The 20,985-nt window shown below is 38.5% G+C and overlaps 1 protein-coding gene and 1 long non-coding RNA gene across 4 annotated transcripts in view; one reads left to right on the top strand and one right to left on the bottom strand.

The window, feature by feature from the left end:
- cacna1ia (calcium voltage-gated channel subunit alpha1 Ia) overlaps positions 1 to 20,985 on the bottom strand; it is a 175,612-nt gene that overhangs the window by 13,749 nt on the left and 140,878 nt on the right. For all 3 annotated transcript variants that reach the window (XM_058050223.1, XM_058050225.1, XM_058050224.1), the window contains exons 17-32: positions 19,181 to 19,921; positions 18,684 to 18,784; positions 16,334 to 16,457; positions 14,290 to 14,358; positions 12,120 to 12,298; positions 11,869 to 11,995; positions 10,806 to 10,931; positions 10,619 to 10,708; positions 10,342 to 10,534; positions 8,969 to 9,120; positions 8,462 to 8,571; positions 7,022 to 7,155; positions 6,868 to 6,938; positions 4,006 to 4,084; positions 3,055 to 3,176; positions 809 to 1,228 (exon numbers count right to left, since the gene is read on the bottom strand). In XM_058050223.1, the coding sequence (XP_057906206.1) occupies positions 809 to 1,228; positions 3,055 to 3,176; positions 4,006 to 4,084; positions 6,868 to 6,938; positions 7,022 to 7,155; positions 8,462 to 8,571; positions 8,969 to 9,120; positions 10,342 to 10,534; positions 10,619 to 10,708; positions 10,806 to 10,931; positions 11,869 to 11,995; positions 12,120 to 12,298; positions 14,290 to 14,358; positions 16,334 to 16,457; positions 18,684 to 18,784; positions 19,181 to 19,921 (2,838 nt within the window). The remainder of the gene's footprint in view (positions 1 to 808; positions 1,229 to 3,054; positions 3,177 to 4,005; positions 4,085 to 6,867; positions 6,939 to 7,021; positions 7,156 to 8,461; positions 8,572 to 8,968; positions 9,121 to 10,341; positions 10,535 to 10,618; positions 10,709 to 10,805; positions 10,932 to 11,868; positions 11,996 to 12,119; positions 12,299 to 14,289; positions 14,359 to 16,333; positions 16,458 to 18,683; positions 18,785 to 19,180; positions 19,922 to 20,985) is intronic.
- Positions 197 to 7,225, top strand: LOC131103733 (uncharacterized). Its single transcript, XR_009119653.1, has 5 exons — positions 197 to 678; positions 777 to 816; positions 3,297 to 3,377; positions 6,820 to 6,963; positions 7,038 to 7,225. It is a non-coding gene; the product is annotated as an uncharacterized LOC131103733 (long non-coding RNA).

The raw sequence follows: 20,985 nt of genomic DNA, 5'->3' as shown, positions 1-20,985 counted from the left end.
CCATTTTCTATCTGTTTGTATTGCCCTTAAGGTATTTCTCCATATAAATACATAAGTGTATGAGTTGAGGTAAATTACGCTAAAATATAAAAGCGATTACAAGTTGTTTAGATTAATAATTCAAAATTTTTATTCAAAATAACACTTTATTTGTGCTTGTAATGGAGTCTGTGTTCTCTCATTACAGTTTTCACTGCGACTAAACTCCAGGGTTTTCATTTGTGGCCACCGGAATCTTCTAAAAATCACTAAACTGCTCTCTTTCTCTCTTTTTAAACTCAAACAAACAACATCTGTGCATCTTCCTGATTCCACATCTCAGTGCCATGAAAATATGTGTATATTTTCAAGCACTGCAGCACAGTTAGGTGTGCCCACTTCCTCATTTCAGCCTTACTACACACACACACACACACACACATACACATATATATACACACTAAACCCTGCGACTGAATAAATTGCAGCGGTCTGCCAGATCCCTTACCGCAAATCACTAGAGAGAGCGAGAGATAGATAACGAAGGAGAGACGCTGGCCGCGTTTTCCCTCGTCTGCAATAAGTTCCTTTGTCAGCCAACACGGAGCTAAAAATGGCTCCATGTGAACGAGAGGTGAAAGGCAGCCAGTGAGTCATCTTAACGTGTGCTCGTATCGCCATGAAGGAGCGTCAGACCGTGTGCGTAAAAACAAAAAAGGGGAGGGACCAACAAGTCCTATGTGTAAGTGCAGCAAATTCATGACTAACTCGTGCGCATCTTTTTTTCGTCCTTATAGGTTCTTAAAGGCAAACACACATGGAGACTTACTTGTGCTGGTGAGTACAACGGTCGGTTGGAGTCGGCGGCGTTGTACGTGGCTGCCATACGCGTCCTCCCTCCTCTTCCGCCTCCTCCTCCGTCCTTCCTCTTGGCCTCGGCGCCGGGTAGCGATCCAGCGGCCACCGCGACTTTGTCCGCCCCGCCGCCGCAGCCGGGGGCGCCCATGCAACAGAGGGTGCCCTGGGCCAGCTCCAGCTCAATTTCTGCATCCATCTCCGCCTCCTCTTGGGCCTCCTTGTTGGAGTCGTCCAGGTGCTTCATCAGCACGGCCACCACCACATTGATGAGCACAAACTGGGCGGTGAGCACGAAGGAGACAAAGTACATGGGCGAGATAAACTGAAGGCTGGGATTGCAGGCGTAGTCCACATCGGTGCCATGGTCTGGGGGGCACTCCCGCAATGTGTCCTGGGGTCAAAGACACAGTGAAGACGGAGAACGCTCAGTGGACCAATAGTATTTATGTATTTAGAAGGTCGTGAACAGGTTCTCTCACTACGACAATATTCTATTTATAACCATTCATTCATTCATTTTCTACCGCTTATCCTCACAAGGGTCGCGGGGGTGCTGGAGCCTATCCCAGCTGTCTTCGAGCGAGATGCGGGGTACATCCTGGACCGGTCGCCAGCCAATCACAGGGCACATATAGACAAACAACCATTCACACCCACATTCATACCTATGGACAATTGGAGTCTCCAATTAACCGAAACTGGAGTACCCGGAGAAAACCCAGAGATGGCCGAGGGTGGAATTGAACTCGGTTCTCCTCGCTGTGAGGCCTGCGCACTAACCACTATCAACCGTGCAGCCCTTGGGGGAAATAAGGTTACGTGAAAAGGTCTGTTATGTGAATAAAGTAATAATATTATGGGAATAAAGTCATAATTACAGGGGGAAACTTAAAATTAAGTTAAAGTTAAACTTAAAGTAAATGTTTTTTCCTCATAATATTAGATAATTTTAACATTTAAAAAATTAATTTATTTTTAAAATATTACCATTCTAATATTTAAAAAATAATCATTTATTTTTAAAATATTAACATTTTAATATTAAAAAATATATTTTCTTAAATATTAAAATTATTTAATATTACGAATATTATTTTAATATTAAAAACACATTTTGAAATATAAAAATCTTAATATTAAGAATATATATTATTAAGAATTGAAAAATAATTAATTTATTTTTTAAATATTAAACTTTTAATATAAAAAATATATTTTTAAATATTAAAATTATCTAATATGAGGAAAAAACATTTACTTTACCCCAACTATTTTAAGTTTTATCTATTTTTGACTATTTTTTTATCTATTATGACTTTATTCCCATATTATTACTTTATTATTATTAGTACTTTATTATTTACTTTATTATTAATTTTTTCTTGAATATTTCTAAATTATGCGACCAAACTGAGGTTATTTTTCCCCATAATATTCCAACATTATTGTCATAAAATTTTCTATTTCAATTACAACTTTTTTTTTGACTTTCATTCATTCATTTTCTACCGCTTATCCTCGCAAGAGTCGGCGGGGGGTGCTGGAGCCTATCCCAGCTGTCTTGGGGCGAGAGGCGGGGTACACCCTGGACTGGTGGCCAGCCAATTACAGGGCACATATAGACAAACAACCATTCACACTCACATTCATACCTATGGACAATTTGGAGTCGCCAATTAACCTAGCATGTTTTTGGAATGTGGGAGGAAACCGGAAAACCTGCGCATGCACGGGGAGAACATGCAAACTCCACACAGAGATGGCCGAGGGTGGAATCGAACCCTAGTCTCCTAGGTCTGCGCGCTAACCACTCAACCACCGTGCATCCCTATTTACAACCAAGGAATCCTATTTCATGTGTCAATGACCACTCCTGCTCTTCAAGTCCAGGTAGTAGCGCACTTCTCTCTCATGCACACAGGGAATGAAGCACCGGGAGGTTTGCATTGAAGGGTAATTAGTGTTTTGTGTGCGAGTGCAATGAGCCACGAGTCACTTCCCGGCTCATCAGAGCGGAAATTTGTGCTGCCGTCGCTGAGCCAGCACATTCCTCTCCTCCGTTGGAAGCCCTGATTAAGACAAAGGATGGTTTATCTTTTGTCTCCCTCCGGGGGGGGGCGTCTTGTCGCCCGCTCGGTTGAATGATTCGAGTTGACTCTTTGCGGATGCTTGAGTAACGAGGGAAGGGTTGAAGAAATGCAGAAAACGACAAAATACCTTCATAATGCCGTTCCAGTTGTCGCCCGTAGAGACTTGAAACAAAGTCAGGAAGGCCATGCCAAAGTTCTCAAAGGTAGCGTGACGACTCATTCCTTCACAAGGGTAGTCTTGATTGCAAACTGGAAGGACGAGGAAGAGTGGAAGAGAGAGATCATTTTGTCGCAGTTGTGTAAAATAATGCTAAGCTACCTTGAAATCACCTTTCAGATCAATAACAATGATCTTGTTTTGTCCTTCAGCTTGTATCCCCAAATAATCTGGACAATGACCTCGAGAAAGACGCGGATTTCTCCAGCATGGCGGCAATTTGACAAGACCGAGTGAGTATCTTCTTTTTGCAATGTGGCGTTTAAGGACACCGTGTATGAGAGCGATGGATTGGGGGGAGATGATTCCCTGCTGGCTGACTCACAGAGAGCACTGATGATGAAAAGACTTTCGGGATGAATCGGATACAATACGGTGCTTTTAATGTGATTCATGGAACCCCTTCAATCAGACGCTGCTTCAATTTATGTGTAAAAAAAATCTGCCTCTCGTGAGAAAAAATTAGGACATCCCAATTCTGTGTTTTTGTAACTTTTCTACCACCGAACTGACAAATAGCCATAATTTGGATCCCATCATTTGAACTCTAACGGCTCGATCGTCAACAAATTTGTCAATTTGTCAACAAAAGTTGAGCAACATTGGTTTAAAAACATTGCCGCCATCCGCCAAAATGTGTTTGCAGGGGCACAGGCAGGACTTAGAAACTATTTACTCACAACTTATTGGCCTTTTGTCGAATAAATAAACAAATTATCTCACACTACACAATACGATTGAGAACCGGTGGTCTCCATTTCTTCGTTCATCTGTACAGACCACTGTATGTGCCTTTAAAAGCACCACGACACACCTATCTACATACACCGTAACCGTTCTTAGACTGTCGATATTACTCACCAAGTTCTCCGAAAAGCTCCACTCCTAAGGCGGCGTAGATGAAAAACAGCAGCATGAAGAGCAGGCCCAGGTTACCCACCTGAAACAAAAAAAAAACGAGCTGGTAAATGCAGCAGAATAGCAAATTAACCAGCGGGTAGCATTTCATGTTGGAATATTTCATATGCAACCTTGGAATCTATTATAAAGGATTAAATTCATGAACAGACACTAATGACTAAGCTCTTAATAAAATAGTACAGTGCAGTGTTGAAGGTACATGTGCAAATAGTATATAGTATATACTGTGTATATATAATTCAGCCAAATTTGAGTACTTTAGATCAATTAAAATGATGTTCATTCACTCCAACTTGGTAATAATTTATAAATATGTGATAATTCTGGTCAAATAAAGGCAAAAAATCCATTGTGAAAAGCAGCTAAGATATTTGGTTAAAAAATTATATTTTTTATATGCATATTGAAGCATATTTTTACAAAATATTTTAGCTTAAATAAAGCACATTCAAGCATAAAAATGACTAAATTAACTAAAATAGAAATATAAGGCATTGAGGAGACGCATTCTAAGACGTTGTGATGATACTCTACTCTGGTCACTAGGTGTCAGTAATGTTTCACTAATGAAACGACAGGAAGTAACAACAAGACTGATCTCATGTACTAGATCTTTATAAAATAGTACAGTGCGTGTTGAAGGTACATGTACAAATAGTATATATTGTGTATATATAATTCAGCCAAATTTGAGTACTTTTGATCAATTAACTTGGTAATAATTTATAGATATGTGATAATTCTGGTCAAATAAAGTTAATAGGGCAAAAAATACCATTGCGAAAAGCAGCTGTCTGTTTCCGCGAATAAAATATCTTAACCCCAAATAAAAGAACAAAATTATTTTTTTAAGGACAAAATTCTGCCTTTTGTTGCTACGGTACATAGCGGATTATCTCACAATTTTGTAGATATTTGATGATTTGATGATATCCGATATCATCAAAATCATCATGTGTTAGCATCATTCATCCGTGATAATACAGGTAAAATGTGAGTTTATGTCTTCATGCTTCACTGATGGTACTTTTTTTTTGTCAAGCGACAAGACTTTGCGGTTTATTTGGTGGTCCTTGAATGCTAAAGTACTGTCTTGTATTTTTTTATATTTTATTTTAATATTTTATTTTATATTATATATTTAATTTTTATGTTTTATATTTTATATTTTATATTTGATTTTATATTTTATATTTTATATTTTATATTTTATATTTTATATTTTATATTTTATATTTTATATTTTATATTTTATATTTTATATTTTATATTTTATATTTTATATTTTATTTTTCCACATGCTATCCCGCTTTACTGTACACTGCTCGGATAACTTTCAAATAATCTTTTAATTCATTGTTTTCCCTCGCCTTTTGTTGAGCGGAATCCTCCATTCACGCCTTTGTTCTAACGTCCACAATGTCTCCAGTCTCCCCGCGTGATGAACGGAGATGATGCTGGATGCTTGCCATTTCATTTTCACTGTGAAATACGGTGTCATCTATCCTCAGGTTAAATCTCTCGCCTGGTCGTTACACTTTCACCGCGTTCCTGACCTCAAACACATAGAGAGAGACCTCCTGGAACTGTTTAATTAGCCTGAGTTTTAATTACCTCCCCGCGCACCCTTGGGACTGAGCGAAGGCTTGGTGTTAATGAGAGGGGATCGATTAAAAAAAAAAATCGATCCCCTCGCTATTCCTGCGACTTATACTCCAGAGCGACTTATATATGAAAAAACCTTTTGTGTTCATGTTTATTTAGCTGAATAACCATTGTGTTAGCATATCTTACACCTATTAGCATGTTCGCTATTCTTTTATTGTTAGAACTTGAAAATGCGACTTATACTCCGTAGCAACTTATGTATGTTTTTTCCTACCTAATTATGCATTTTTGGCCATGTGCGACTTATACTCCGTAGCAACTTATGTATGTTTTTTTTTTTTACCTAATTATGCATTTTTGGCCTTGTGGACTTATACTCCGTAGTGACTTATGTATGTTTTTTTCTACCTAACTATGCATTTTTGGCCTTGTGCGACTTATACTCCGTAGCGACTTATGTATGTTTTTTTCTACCTAATTATGCATTTTTGGCCTTGTGTGACTTATACTCCGTAGCGACTTATGTATGTTTTTTTCTACCTAATTATGCATTTTTGGCCTTGTGCGACTTATACTCCAGTGCGACTTATGTATGTTTTTTTCTACCTAATTATGCATTTTTGGCCTTGTGCGACTTATACTCCGTTGCGACTTATGTATGTTTTTTTCTACCTAATTATGCATTTTTGGCCTTGTGTGACTTATACTCCAGTGCGACTTATGTATGTTTTTTTCTACCTAATTATGCATTTTTGGCCTTGTGCGACTTATACACCGTAGCGACTTATGTATGTTTTTTTCTACCTAATTATGCATTTTTGGCCTCGTGCGACTTATACTCCAGTGCGACTTATGTATGTTTTTTTTTCTACCTAATTATGCATTTTTGGCCTTGTGCGACTTATACTCCGTAGCGACTTATGTATGTTTTTTTCTACCTAATTATGCATTTTTGGCCTTGTGCGACTTATACTCCGTAGCGACTTATATATGTTTTTTTTCTACCTAATTATGCATTTTTGGCCTTGTGCGACTTATACTCCGTAGCGACTTATGTATGTTTTTTTTCTACCTAATTATGCATTTTTGGCCTTGTGCGACTTATACTCAGTAGCGACTTATGTATGTTTTTTTTTGGTATGTTAGAATCATGGACTCTCTTCCCCCTGAACAATTCATTGCCTATGCGTGTACCTGAGGCAGGGCTTGGACCACCGTATCCAGCAGGGCTCTCATTCCCGTGGCCATCTTCAGCAGCTTGAGGACTGTGTGAGGAGGGAGTCTCTTTTAGTGAGTGGTATAGATACTCTATATCTCAGGTACCAAGTATTTCATCCGCGACGCGTACCTCGTGCTATCCTCAGTACTCTCATGATCCTGATGATGGTGGGGTTGATGGGCAGGGCGGCGCTGATCTCGATCTCCTCCAATGTGATGCCCATGACAGACAGCAGCACGATGGCGAGATCCAGTTGGTTCCACCTGGCACAAGCAAACACAAATGTTAGGGTAATGGTTTTATTGCATTTGAACATGCATCAGATTACAATTGAGTGCATCCCATAATCAGTTCACAAAATATATCATTTATAATTATTATAATTTTAATTTTATAATTTATATAAAAATATAATTTAAGTTTTTAGTTTTTTTTGTTTAAATCTTGTTTAAATAATGTAATAATTTTCCTTATTATTTTCTTTATTTTTTATTATTTCTTTATTATTATTTAATATTTTAATACTTTTCTAATATAATTTAAGTTTTTTGTTGTTTTTAGTTTAAAATAAAAAAAAAAACGTAAATTATATTAGGACTGTATTACATTTAATATTTTTTTCTTGGTGGATCAAATCTTTATACGGTGTGTTCAAGTGCTATTTCAGGCCTGTGCTGTTCGATCACTGGCTGTTATCTTTGTGGAGCGTTCAAGTGCTGATACAAGTACAGTACTTCTTTCTTTCCTGTGCTATTATTATTATTACTATTTGGTACTTGGTACTATTTTTTCACTCGCTGTGGAATTTGTGGTGCATTCAAGGGCTGGCCATCATTAGTTGTTTTAATTGTGTGTTGATAGGTGCGGTGCATTTAAGTACAGTACTACTTTCTGGCCAAACAGTTCATTGCAAGTTTGTAAGCCGGTTGTGGTCTTTGTGTTGTGTTCAAGGGCTGAGCTAATTGAAGTTGACTGCAGATTTTATGGTGTGTTCGAGCGTTACTTTATGGTGCGTGTTCATTTAATTACGTTATTAGTTTTAGTGTTTACGATGTGGTTATGTGCTCGCTGTTGGTTCGATGTACAGCAGAGGGCTATATGATGTGTTCAAGTGGTACTTTCTTTGTCGGTTGCGGTCTTTAGGGTGTGTTGAAGTACCACTCTGACCTGTTCTAGTGCTGATGATGTTTGTGGCGCTTTTAATCGTGACTTTCCGTGTCATGCTAGTGATGGATTCTTGTAATATATGCGCTGCGTTCAAGTACAGTATTGCTTTCTGGCTTGTGTTAGATTATCGCTGACCGTGGTGCTGATCCCTGGCCTGTGCTTGTTGATTGTTGACTGTAGATTATTAGAGGTGTTCAAGTGCTATGGTTTATGGTGTGTGTTATTTTATTAGTTTCAGTTTAAAGCGGAGAATCTGGCAACACAGATTCTTCTACCAGGAGCGGAACTAGAATGCGTACCGCCATGTACTGCAGGGCGGAACGGCATGAAAAAATGTGACCATTATGTAAAATAGCGGCACGCTTACAGACGACTTAGCGTACATGACAACATACGCCGCACCTGTCTTTGAAGAAGCGTCGGAAGCCGAAGGCGATGAGCTTGAGTATGGCTTCCAGCACAAAAGTGGAGGTGAAGAAGTAATTGCAGTACTTCAGGGCGAGATCTAGAGACTGGGAGAAGATATAGTCAAGAGGCATGAATGTGTGTCTTAGCATGCGTTAGCAGCTGGGCGGGTTCGGAACTGTCCCCGTTGTTTGAAGAGCAAAAAAACAAGCAACCCAGAGGCAAAAACGCAGCATCTTACATTCGTTAAAATTAGGATTTTTCACGCTTCAAATTTTGCAGCTTCACCACAGTTTTTCATAAATCAGGCTATTTTGTGGTGAAAATGGCACAACAATGCTACCTCCTGACCGTGAATCAGACATATGCTGTATTGTTCATCACGTGAAATCAGCAGTGCAATCACAGCTCATTGTGTTGGCTCCAGCTCCGTAACCTCCGTGCAAGTCGGTCAGTGATGAAAACCTCCCCCCCACTAAGCAGCGGCTTGGAGATGTGTCTTACGTGAGGTTGGTTGTAATGCTCCAGGGACATCGTGATGACGTTGATGCAGATGATGAAGGTGATGATGAGGTCCAGGTAGTGGTTGGTGCACAGGGTGTGGATCATCAGACGTACGCTGCTGTAGCTGGAGTAGTAGGGAAGCTTCTGGGCTTCTATTGGTGTAGAGGCATCATATTAAAGACATGTAAACATGTAATATCTTCTATTGAACTGGGGTGGGCAAATGTTTTGACACGCGGACGGGGTGGGGGTGGGGGGGTTGTATTCCAGTTAGTATTTTAAAGTAAATACTTTGGAAAGAACGGGCGGGCCGTATTCAAACACTTGGCGTGCCGGATGTGGCCCCCGGGCCATAGTTTGCCCACCCCTGCTATATAATGTATGTAGCTATACAGTACTGGAAACCACTACACAAAAGATACCCTCTCATAATAATAATAATAGCATGAAAAACCTGTTAAGGACATTCTAAATACATTTAACAGTATTAGAGCCCTCTAGACATGAAATAACACCCCTATATTTGCCTTTACACTCCTTTTACTGAATATAGTAAACATAACAGAAAATAGATAGATAGCTAAAGAAGCCGCAGCTGGACAGGGCGCCGCCATCTTGAAAAAAAAAAAATCATTGGACCTCATAACTACATAATCGCCGCATTGCTTTCACAAAATTTAAGGGGGGTTGTATGCCAGGTTGTGTTTCAAGTTTAAAGTAAATACTTTGGAAAGAACGGGCGGGCCGTATTCAAACACTTGGCGTGCCGGATGTGGCCCCCGGGCCGTAGTTTGCCCACCCCTGCTATATAATGTAGCTATACAGTACTGGAAACTACTACACAAAAGATACGCTCCCATAATAATAATATTAATATAATTATAGCATGAAAAACCTGTTAAGGACATTCTAAATACATTTAACAGTATTAGAGCCCTCTAGACATGAAATAGCACCCCTATATTTGCTTTTACACTCCGATTACTGAATATAGTAGACATAAGAGAAAATAATCATTGTATTTTAAGTTTAAAGTAAATACTTTGGAAAGAATGGGCGGGCCATATTCAAACACTTGGCGGGCCGGATGTGGCCCCCGGGCTGTAGTTTGCCCACCCCTGCTATATAATGTAGCTGAGTACACAAAATATATGCTCCCATAATAATAATAATAATAATAATAATAATAATAATAATAATAATAATAATAGGATGAAAAACCTGTTTAGGTTTAACAGTACTGTTTAACAGTATTAGAGCCCTCTAGACATGAAATAACACCCCTATATTCGCTTTTACACTCCTTTTACTGAATATTGTAGATCTCGTAATCATCAGACCTCATAACTACATAATCCCCGTCCTGATCTTACTTCTCCGCTTTTTCTCCATGCGGCGCTGACGCTTCTCCTCCCGCCTCTTGGCCTCCTCCACTTCCTGGTGCTGCCGGCACTTGTGGAAGTTCTCCACCACCACGCCCACAAACATGTTGAGAACGAAGAAGCTGACGATGAGGAGGAATGAGATGAAATAGAGCAGCATCCAGGGGTTGTTGTTGGTCACCGGCTGGGATGGGAGTGATATTAGCATATTAGCTTCCTTATTGCCTTCATGCTACACTTAGCTTTTACATGAGCGCTTGGCGGCTACCTGCTGGTCCACACCCACAGCATCCAGGCCGTGGTACATGATGTTGACCCAGCCGTCCTTAGAGGCCAGCACAAACAAGGACATCAGGGCCTATATATATATAAAAAAAAGCATTGTAGCATTTTAGGGTATAAATATATAAATACAAACTTTATTAACATCAAACATCAAAACAAACAGAACCAACCTGTCCCAAGTTGTCAAAATTGTACTTATGGTGGACCCACTTGTAGTTGGCTTGCAGACAGTCGGATTTGTTGGTGATGTTCTTAACGTTAGGACCCAAGCAGTAGAAGAACTTGCCTTTAAACAGCTGTGGGATTAACTCCAGTTAGCTACAATTAACTACGATTAACACAAAAACAACAGGATAGCATGTCATAGAGAAATGTAACTACTACTACAACAGGGGAATAATATTCATTCATTCATTTTCTACTGCTTATCCTCACAAGGGTCGCAGGGGGGGCTGGAGCCTATCCCAGCGAGAGGCGGGGTACACCCTTGACTGACTGGTGGAAAGCCAATCACAGGGCACATATAGACAAACAACCATTCACACTCACATTCATACCTATGGACAATTTGGAGTCGCCAATTAACCTAGCATGCATGTTGTTGGAATAATTTTACTTTATTTTAGTTTATTGTGTGCAAGATTCATTGTTGTACGCCCCCCCCCCCCCACGTGCCCATTCATTAAAAGGGTTCATTAAAGGGTCATGGGTATGCTGGAGCCTATCCCAGCTGTGTTCGGGCGAGAGGCGGGGTACACCCTTGACTGACTGGTGGAAAGCCAATCACAGAGGACATATAGACAAACAACCATTCACACTCACATTCATACCTATGGACAATTTGGAGTCGCTAATTAACCTAGCATGCATGTTGTTGGAATAATTTTACTTTATTTTAGTTTTATTGTGTGCGAGATTCATTGCACATTCATTCATTTTCTACCGCTTATCTTCCCAAGGGTCATGGGTATGCTGGAGCCTATCCCAGCTGTCTTCAGGCGAGAGGCGGGGTACACCCTGGACTGGTGGCCAGCCAATCACAGGGCACATATAGACAAACAACCATTCACACTCACATTCATACCTATGGACAATTTGGAGTCGCCAATTAAATTAACCTAGCATGTTTTTGGAATGTGGGAGGAAACCACAGTACCCGGAGAAGGGGAATAATATGTCAAATCTAAACATGTGACAAGTGTTGCAAAGCATGCTGGGAATAACTCCACTTACCTGTACGCCAAGAATGCCAAAGATGATGAAGAAAGCGCAGCATATGAGAACGATGTTCCCGATGGGTTTGAGGGAAGTGATGAGGGTCTCCACCACCAGTTTCAGACCTGGAGCTCTGCTGATCACCCTGTGGAGAAGAACGGAATACATATTGGATTTCTGGATCGGGATATCAGGTGTCGGATCATGTATTAGTAATTACACTGATGCTATAGTTGATGCCGTGATATACTACAAGATCTTTACTGCACCTGAGGGGACGCAAGGTTCTGAGCAGTCGCAGCACTCGGAGAACACCAAGGATCTTAGCCCCGCCCGCCATGGACACCACGATGTCAATCAACGACACAAACACCAGGAAGCCGTCCAGAATGTTCCAACTGCTGCGTAAATATGCCTGCTCCCCCATGTACAGACCCATGGACACCACCTGAGGATGAGAGAGACGGTATACATTTTTTTTAGGCTTTTTATTGAGATGTGCTTAGCACAGTACACTAGTGTGCTGATCTTGTGGCAGGCAGCCACACAGCAAAGAGACCCAGGTTCAATTCCACCCTTGCCCATCTCTGTGTGGAGTTTGCATGTGTTACTCCGGTTTCCTCCCACATTCCAAAAACATGCTAGGTTAATTAGAGACTCCAAATTGTCCATAGGTATGAATGTGAGTGTGAATGGTTGTTTGTCTATATGTGCCCTGTGATTGGCTGGTGACCAGTCTAGGGTGTACTCCGCATCTCGGCTGAAGACAGCTGGGATAGGCTCCAGCACCCCTTTTTTGACTTTTTATCTAATCATTTTTATCATCTAATCATCTTTTTATCTATGACTTGTCTATCTCATAATTTCGATTTGTTATCACATATTTTTAATGTGTTATCTCCTAATTTGGATTTCTCATAATTTTGATTTTCATGTCTCATCATTTCGACCTTATCTCATAATTTTGACTTTTTAATCTCATAATTTCGACTTGTCTATCTAATAATTTCAATTTGTTATCTCATAATTTTGATTTGTTATCTCATAATTTTGACTTTTCAATCTCATAATTTTGAGTTTTTAATCTAATAATTTTAACTTTTTAATCTCATAATTTTGACTTTTTAATCTCATCATTTCAATTTGTCTATCTAATAATTTTGATTTGTTATCTCATAATTTCGATTTGTTATCTCATAATTTCGATTTGTTATCACATATTTTCAATGAGTTATCTCCTAATTTGGATTTCTCATAATTTTGACTTTCTTGTCTCATAATTTTGACTTTTTAATCTCATAATTTTGACTTTTTAATCTCACAATTTGGACTTTTTAATCTCATAATTTGGATTTTTTAATCTCATAATTTGGACTTTTTAATCTCATAATTTGGATTTTTTAATCTCATAATTTGGACTTCTTATAATTGAGACTTTCTTGTCTCATAATTTCAACTTTTTAATCTAATAATTTTGACTTTCTTATGTCAAAATTTCAACTTTTTATCTCATAATTATGCCTTACCTTTGGGATAACTTTTTTTTTTCAGTGGCAGTAACGGGCTTCCATAAGTAACCCCTTGTCACTTCACACTTTGAATTTTTTCAACTATAGCTTTTTCAAAAATATGTTGCATAATAAATCATACTGTTTTGTGGTTGAATATGGCTGTACTGTAGTCAAAAATAGCAAAACGTAAGCACATTTTACACATTGTTTGGCCTAAATTTAGCATTTTTAGCATAACAAGTGCTAAATAAATTAAAATAGAAATATAAGGCATTCAGAAGATGCATTCAAAGACACAGATTATATCTAAACTGGCCACTATGTGTTAATAATGTTGTCGTCGAGGTTTGCAGGCGTTTACCTCAAAGTAAAAGCAACCATGTAAAAATCGCAGGTTTCAAAAGAAAAAAATAAGCGTTGACGACTGCAATAAATTAGTTGCGCATTGCACCAAGAGCGGCACGGTGAAATATCGAGCAACACGCTGACCACTTCATCAAGCCTGCTGTGCCGTGCCTTTTTTACTTTTCATGCATCTTGTACACAACAGCGAGCTCGCCGGAGCCCTGCAGAGAGACGAATGCTACACACGCCAACATGTGTTATTTTCCACACACACAGCTCAGACATACACAGACACAGAGGAATACATGCACGGCTGGGAGGTGTGGGGGGGGGGGGGGGGTTTGACAAGTCAGCGGCTGCTTGACGGCGCGTGATTGGTTAATAATTGATCGTGGGAGTGCATAATGGATGGCCCGCTTGGGCCAAAGAATCACAGAGAAAACAGACACGAGCAGTGGGAGGTTGGAAGGAGAGAGGGAGGATACAGGCAAGGAATGAGGAGAAGAAAGCGAGTGAGGAAGGATTACACGGTGGGGGTAAGGGGGGGGCGAGTATGTGATAGTGAGACGTAGTAAAACGTTACCTTTAATGTCATCTCGCCCACAAAAATGGCAGTAAAGATGTAGTTGGATATGGTGAGAAACACTCTTTCCTGAATTTAAAGAGACACACACACACACAACAAGAGAGGTTCAAGAGAGGTGACAATAAGGAGAAAAACCTTCCTTATGGACCCTTTTATGTCATAAAACTTCATTAAGCCTGAGATTGAAATAGAAGTTGTATTGAATTGCAAGTCTTTTAAATTTCAAATGCGTTTTTTTTCTTTTAAAATATGCTACTGCCTTGGACACTGTCTGTAAGTAATGTGAAACTATGAATATAGGATATAATATAGAATATTTAGATTGTAGCTTTTGCGTCAGACACTGACTAACTAAACACATACAGTACATATGATTTGGTAATGGTTTTATTTCATTTGAACATGCATCAGATTACAATTGAATGCATCCCATAATCAGTTCACAGTTCCACATGTCCGAAAGGAGTAGGAAGAAGCAAAGCTTATTAAATCCTACCCCTCCATCTGGTACTTTTACAATCAGTAACTGTTACATTTGTTCACTTCCTACTTTCCTGATATAGTTGAAGGTTTTTTTTAGTTTTGTTTGGGTTTTGGGTTTAGTTTTGGGTTTAATTTAATTTAATTTAATTTAATTTAATTTTTGTCACGTACTGAAGTACAAGGTGATATGACCTCTGGTACTTTTACAATCAGTAACTGTTACATTTGTTCACTTCCTGCTTTCCTAATATAATTTTAATTTGTTTTAATTTTATTTAATTATTTTCTTTACTTAATTTTATTGTATTCATTTTATTTATTTATTATTTTTGGTCACGTACCGAAGTACAAGGTGATATGACCATACAATGACATAATGGGTACTATAGTAACAGTCAATATAATATGAGCCAATTCAAGAAACAATACAAGCAGTTGATGTTTGTTAAATACAAGGATGAAGAGTCTTGAACCAGTCATGATGTGCTATATATATCACTATATTGACACTTACTATGGTACACATTATGTCATTGTATGGTAATATCACCTCGTACTTCGGTACCAGGTACATTATTTAAAAAAAAAACTTAAACTGTATTATGGAAAGCAGGAAGTGAACAAATGTAACAGTTAGTGATTGTAAAAGTACCAGATGGAGGGGTAGGATTTAATAAGCTTTGCTTCTTCCTACTCCTTTTGGACATGTGGAACTGTGAACTGATTATGGGATGCATTCAATTGTAATCTGATGCATGTTCAAATGAAATAAAACCATTACCATTACCAAATTTACTGATTTACTGTTTATATATAGCTACAATAATCTCTCAACCTAAAGTATATTTCATGCATGCCGTTAACCTGTTTTTACTTTACTATAACTAAGAATTATGATGAAAATTGTCTAATGTCAATAAAATTTGGACTCTTCATAGCCAATACTAATCATAATAATGCTACATTTTGGCATAAACCCCTACTTCGATTTGCTATCTCATAATTTCGATCTGTTATCACATATGTGTTATCTCCTAATTTGGATTTCTCATAATTTTGACTTGACTTCTTGCCTCGTAATTTCGACCTTATCTCATAATTTAGACTTTTTAATCTCATAATTTCGACTTGTCTAGCTAATAATTTTGATTTATCATCTCATAATTTTGATGTGTTATCTCATAATTTCGATTTGTTATCACATATTTTCAATGTGTTATCTCCTAATTTGGATTTCTCATAATTTTTACTTTCTTGTCTCATAATTTTGACTTTTTAATCTCATAGTTTCGACTTTTTAATTTCGACTTCTTATAATTTAGACTTTGTCTCATAAATTTGACTTTTTAATCTCATAGTTTCGACTTTTTAATCTCATAATTTTCGACTTGTCTATCTAATAATTTTGATTTATCTCATAATTTCGATTTGTTATCACATATTTCCAATGTGTTATGTCCTAATTTGGATTTCTCATAATTTTGACTTTCTTGTCTCATAATTTCACTCACTACTCACTGCCCTTGTACACATGCATCCATGCATCTGATCCCTTTACCAAGCTGCCCTGCAGTATCCTGGGCCTCTCGAGAGCCACTGTGATGCAGTTGGAGAAGATGAAGGCCAGCACCACGTAATCAAACAGCTTATGAGCGATGATAGACTGGCACATCTGCCTGAACCTGAGTTCAAAAACCACAGAGGAGAGCACAATTACATACTCAAAAAAAAACGAAGTACACCTGTTCCAATACAATGTTCAACAAATGAGGGTAAGCCTCCTGCCTGCTGCTACAATGCAGGCGAGAGACACAGCACATCAAAAGCGATCGAATGGGATGAAATAAACCGAATGCACATTTCCACATTTTGGCATGTGGCACTGGCTCGTGTTGCCCAAAAAAAGCAATTAAATATCCTTGCAGCAATGCCTATTGGAAAGGATGGAAAACTAAATGAAAAGAGCAATCACTTTTACAACCCATGTGGCAACATTTCAATGCCTTTTATTACAAACAGTGAAGATGATGCAGCGTATGAAAGAAACCGTTTACACAAAGTGGAAATCCATCCCTGCGGAGGCATGGCCCACAATCTTTGATAAGATGGGCAGGGCCAGAATATAAATTATTAATAATTTGCTGTGAAATGTACGATGCACTGTAAACCCGAATAAGTTAGCAGAAATCAAAAAAAGTAATTTTCACATTTTTTTTCGAGTGCATAAACTCAAACATTTGAGTATATCAGTGCTTAAATATTTTGAGTTAATATTAAAATATACTTTTTTAATTTTGGGGTGAAAAGAGAAATATCTTTCTTTTTCGTATTCTCTCTGCCATGCATTCTTCATTCTTTAATTTTCGTTCTCATTCCAACTCTTTCCAAATCTATCTGATGCAATGGATTTATTCTTAATTGATTCTTGGTTTGATAGATACTTTTTTTTACTTTTTAATTTACTACGAGTTAATTATTTTAAGTAGGTTACACAAATCTGCAAAAAGTTCATATTAATCCATGACAAGTTAAATAAGTTAACAAGTTAAATAAACTGAAAAGACAGATAATGCAGATAAAGTAGAACTTAAGAACTTAAGTGTCTTAAGTTGTATGTAAACTATGTTTTTAAGTTAATCTTACTTAATATAGCCATAGTTCAATTTAATCAAAACATATTAGTTAAAAGTACTTAAAATGGAACAACATGTTAAATGAACTGGACATAATTAAGATATTAGAACTATTTTAAGAACTTTGAGTATGCATAACTTAATTTATTTACGTACTTTGAACATTCGGGTTTACAGTGTAGATACTTTTTAATTAACTATGAGTTAATTATTTTAAGTAGGTTACACAAATCTACAAAAAGTTCATATTAATCAGAAATTACAAGTTAAATAAACTGAAAAGACAAATCATGCAACTGGAAATCAACATTTATAAGTAGAACTTTAAAGAAAATTTTAAGTTAACTACACTTAATTATTTTGAGCATTCCGATTTACTGTGTCTTAAGTTGTAGGTAAACTATGTTTTTAAGTTAATCTGACTTAATATAGCCATAGTTCAATTTAATCAAAACATATTAGTTAAAAGTACTTAAAATGGAACAACATGTTAAATGAACTTGACATAATTAAGTTATTAGAACTTTTTAAGAACTTTGACTATGCATAACTTCATTTATTTAAGTACTTTGAACATTCGGATTTACAGTGTCTTAAGTTAACTATGTTTGTAACTATATTGTTGTAAACTATGTTTTTAAGTTAATCTTACTTAATATAGCCATAGTTCAATTTAATAAAAAAAAAAGTTAAAAGTACTCAAAATGGAACAACATGTTAAATGAACTCGACATAATTAAGTTATTAGAACTTAATTTATTTAAGTACTTTGAACATTCGGGTTTACAGTGTAGATACTTTTTAATTAGCTATGAGTTAATCAAAAACTACAAGTTCGGATTTACAGTGTCTTGAGTTGTATGTAAACTATGTTAAATGAACTTGACATATTTAACTGAAAAGACAGATAATGCAACTTGCAATCAACATTTATGAGTAGAACTTTTAAGAAAATTTTAAGTTAACTATGCTTATACCAATTAATTATTTTGAGCAATCGTATTTACAGTGTCTTAAGTTGTATGTACTTAAAAACATAGTTTATGTTTCAAAGTTAATCTTACTTAATATAGCCATAGTTCAATTTAATCAAAACATATTAGTTAAAAGTACTTAAAATGGAACAACATGTTAAATGAACTCGACATAAGTAAGTTATTTGAACTTTTTTAAGAACTTTGAGTATGCATAACTTAATTTACTTAAGTACTTTGAACATTGGGGTTTACAGTGTGGTAAAGGGTGTCAACGCACGGTAAAATGACGCAAACTCACTTGTTCTGCGGCGAGAACAGGAACACCGACCAATCCTCCCTGGTCTCGCACCAATCTGGCTTGTGCGTCTCCAACATCTTCTGCACACGGAAGCACAAGCTCTGCAACACATTATGTTGTAAACATAAAAACACAGCGAGACCCTCTTGACTTGAATTATTTACAGAATTGAAAAGGCGTACAGGAACAGCTTGGAGCGTCTACCAACATTACCATCTGTATGGCGCTCTTACCCCGCCGTCTAAATCGTCCTTTCTAATTAACCGTGTTCTTCTCGTACACGGTCTTGTTTACAATAGAAACAATAGCGCTCCCACGGGGGGTTCCATAGATACAAAGTGCCGACTTCACACAAAGTGCTCGGAAAATCCTGCACATGAGAGCAGGAGATTATTGCTAAAACTCAAGCGCTAATGGCTGATTGTATACGGTTTAGCTTAGCTAACTGGATTACCGAGATATAACCGGTTACTTTGGACGGGCGACTGGTAACTTACATAGTCCAGTTCATCGTCCAGGTCCTCGCGGTCCTTGTTCCGAGTGTTCACCTGAGGAAAGACGTCCGCAATAAGCTGCCGATGGTTGTTCGGCCCGCCGGGCTGCTCCGTTTGCTGATTAGGAGGGGGTTGAAGGATCTGCGCCAGGGGAGTCTTGCCATTACAGTCTTGGTGTACTCTTCCTATGACGCTTAGACTTTCCGGTCCCCCACCGCCGCTGATTAGCAACCCTCCGGAGTAGCTCTTCTTCCTGTGGTGGGCATGGAGCGCCGTTGGGGACGTGGGACGGGGTGGGAATAGAGTACTGGAAGGATGTGTGGCTCCGGGTACTTGTAGCAAATGGGGAAGCTCGAGGGATAGAGCTCGGCGGTCCCTCCTAGGTACGAAATGTCCCTGGAGGATCGGATGGCGAAGGTGAAGAGTTCGGGTGGCAACAGCAGGAGAGAGGAGGCTTTCTTCCTCGTCCGGGTGTACACTGTGGAGGTGGCGGAGCGGAGATGAGGAGGCACGGGGGCCGCGGATACGGAGACTTCCGCCAACAACGCCTCCCAGTCCGCCTAAGCCGTAACCGTAGAACGGTCTAGCAGAGGGCGAGGAGGTGAAGATTGGACTCGCGGTGGGAGATGAAGAGGAGCAGGGGTGGACTCCTATGAGACTATTCCAACTGGAACGACGAGCCCAGGAAGCTTGGGAATGGGGCGGTAGCGGACGACCCCAGTTATGGTAACCCCGACCTGGATACTGAGAGAGAAACACGGGATGGAAAATGGATCTCCTCGGATCTCCTTAATACACAGTGACTTTGGTCAAGGTCTTGTGGTTTCATGCTTCATGGTGTACAGCACCTGCAAACCAAAATGGCTGACTACCTGTGCACCTTATAGTATAGATTCCACCATATTTGTGCATGATGGTGATGAGTGCTAATAATTCATGACTATGCTGGGTCTCCATCATGCTTCATGGAGAAATAGCAATAGCTTGTCTCGCTGTCCTCTTTATACATACCTGTCACTCATTTTTACCTTCTTTCTCATAACGTTCCTTGTCTCGCTGTCCTCTTTATCTGTATCCGTACCTGTCACTCATTTTGACCTTCTTTTCATAACTTTCCTTGTCTCGCTGTCCTCTTTATCCGTAACATCACTCATTTCAGTCTTCTTTCCCAAACTCACTTGTCTCGCTGTCCACTTTATACATACCTCTCACTAATTTTTACCTTCTCATAACTTTCCTTGTCTCGCTGTCCTCCTTATCCGTATCCATCACTCATTTCAATCTTCCCCATAACTTTCACTTGTCTCGCTGTCCACTTTATACATACCTGTCACTAGTTTTATCGTCTTTCTTATAACTTTCCTTGTCTCGCTGTCCTCTTTATCCGTATCCATCACTCATTTCAATCTTCTTTCCCAAACTCTCACTTGTCTCGCTGTCCACTTTATACATTTTAGCCTTCTTTCCCATAATGTTCATTGTCTCGCTGTCCTCTTTATCTGTACCCATCACTCATTTCAATCTTCTTTTCCCATAACTTTCACTTCTCTCGCTGTCCACTTTATATATACCTGTCACTAGTTTTTACCTTCTTATAACGTTCATTGTCCTCTTTATCCGTATCCATCACTAATTTCAATCTTCCCTTTTTGCCCACTTTATACATACCTGTCACTAATTTTACCTTCTTTCTCATGAATTTCCTTGTCTCGCTGTCCTCTTTATCTGTACTCATCACCCATTTCAGTCTTCTTTCCCAAACTCACTTGTCTAACTGTCCATTTTATACATACCGGTCACTCATTTTT

Source organism: Doryrhamphus excisus, chromosome 15 (genome assembly GCF_030265055.1).
Source record: "Doryrhamphus excisus isolate RoL2022-K1 chromosome 15, RoL_Dexc_1.0, whole genome shotgun sequence".
Lineage (NCBI taxonomy): Eukaryota > Metazoa > Chordata > Actinopteri > Syngnathiformes > Syngnathidae > Doryrhamphus > Doryrhamphus excisus.
The sequence above is the reverse complement of the archived record's forward strand: the minus strand, read 5'-3'. Positions and strand labels throughout refer to the sequence as shown.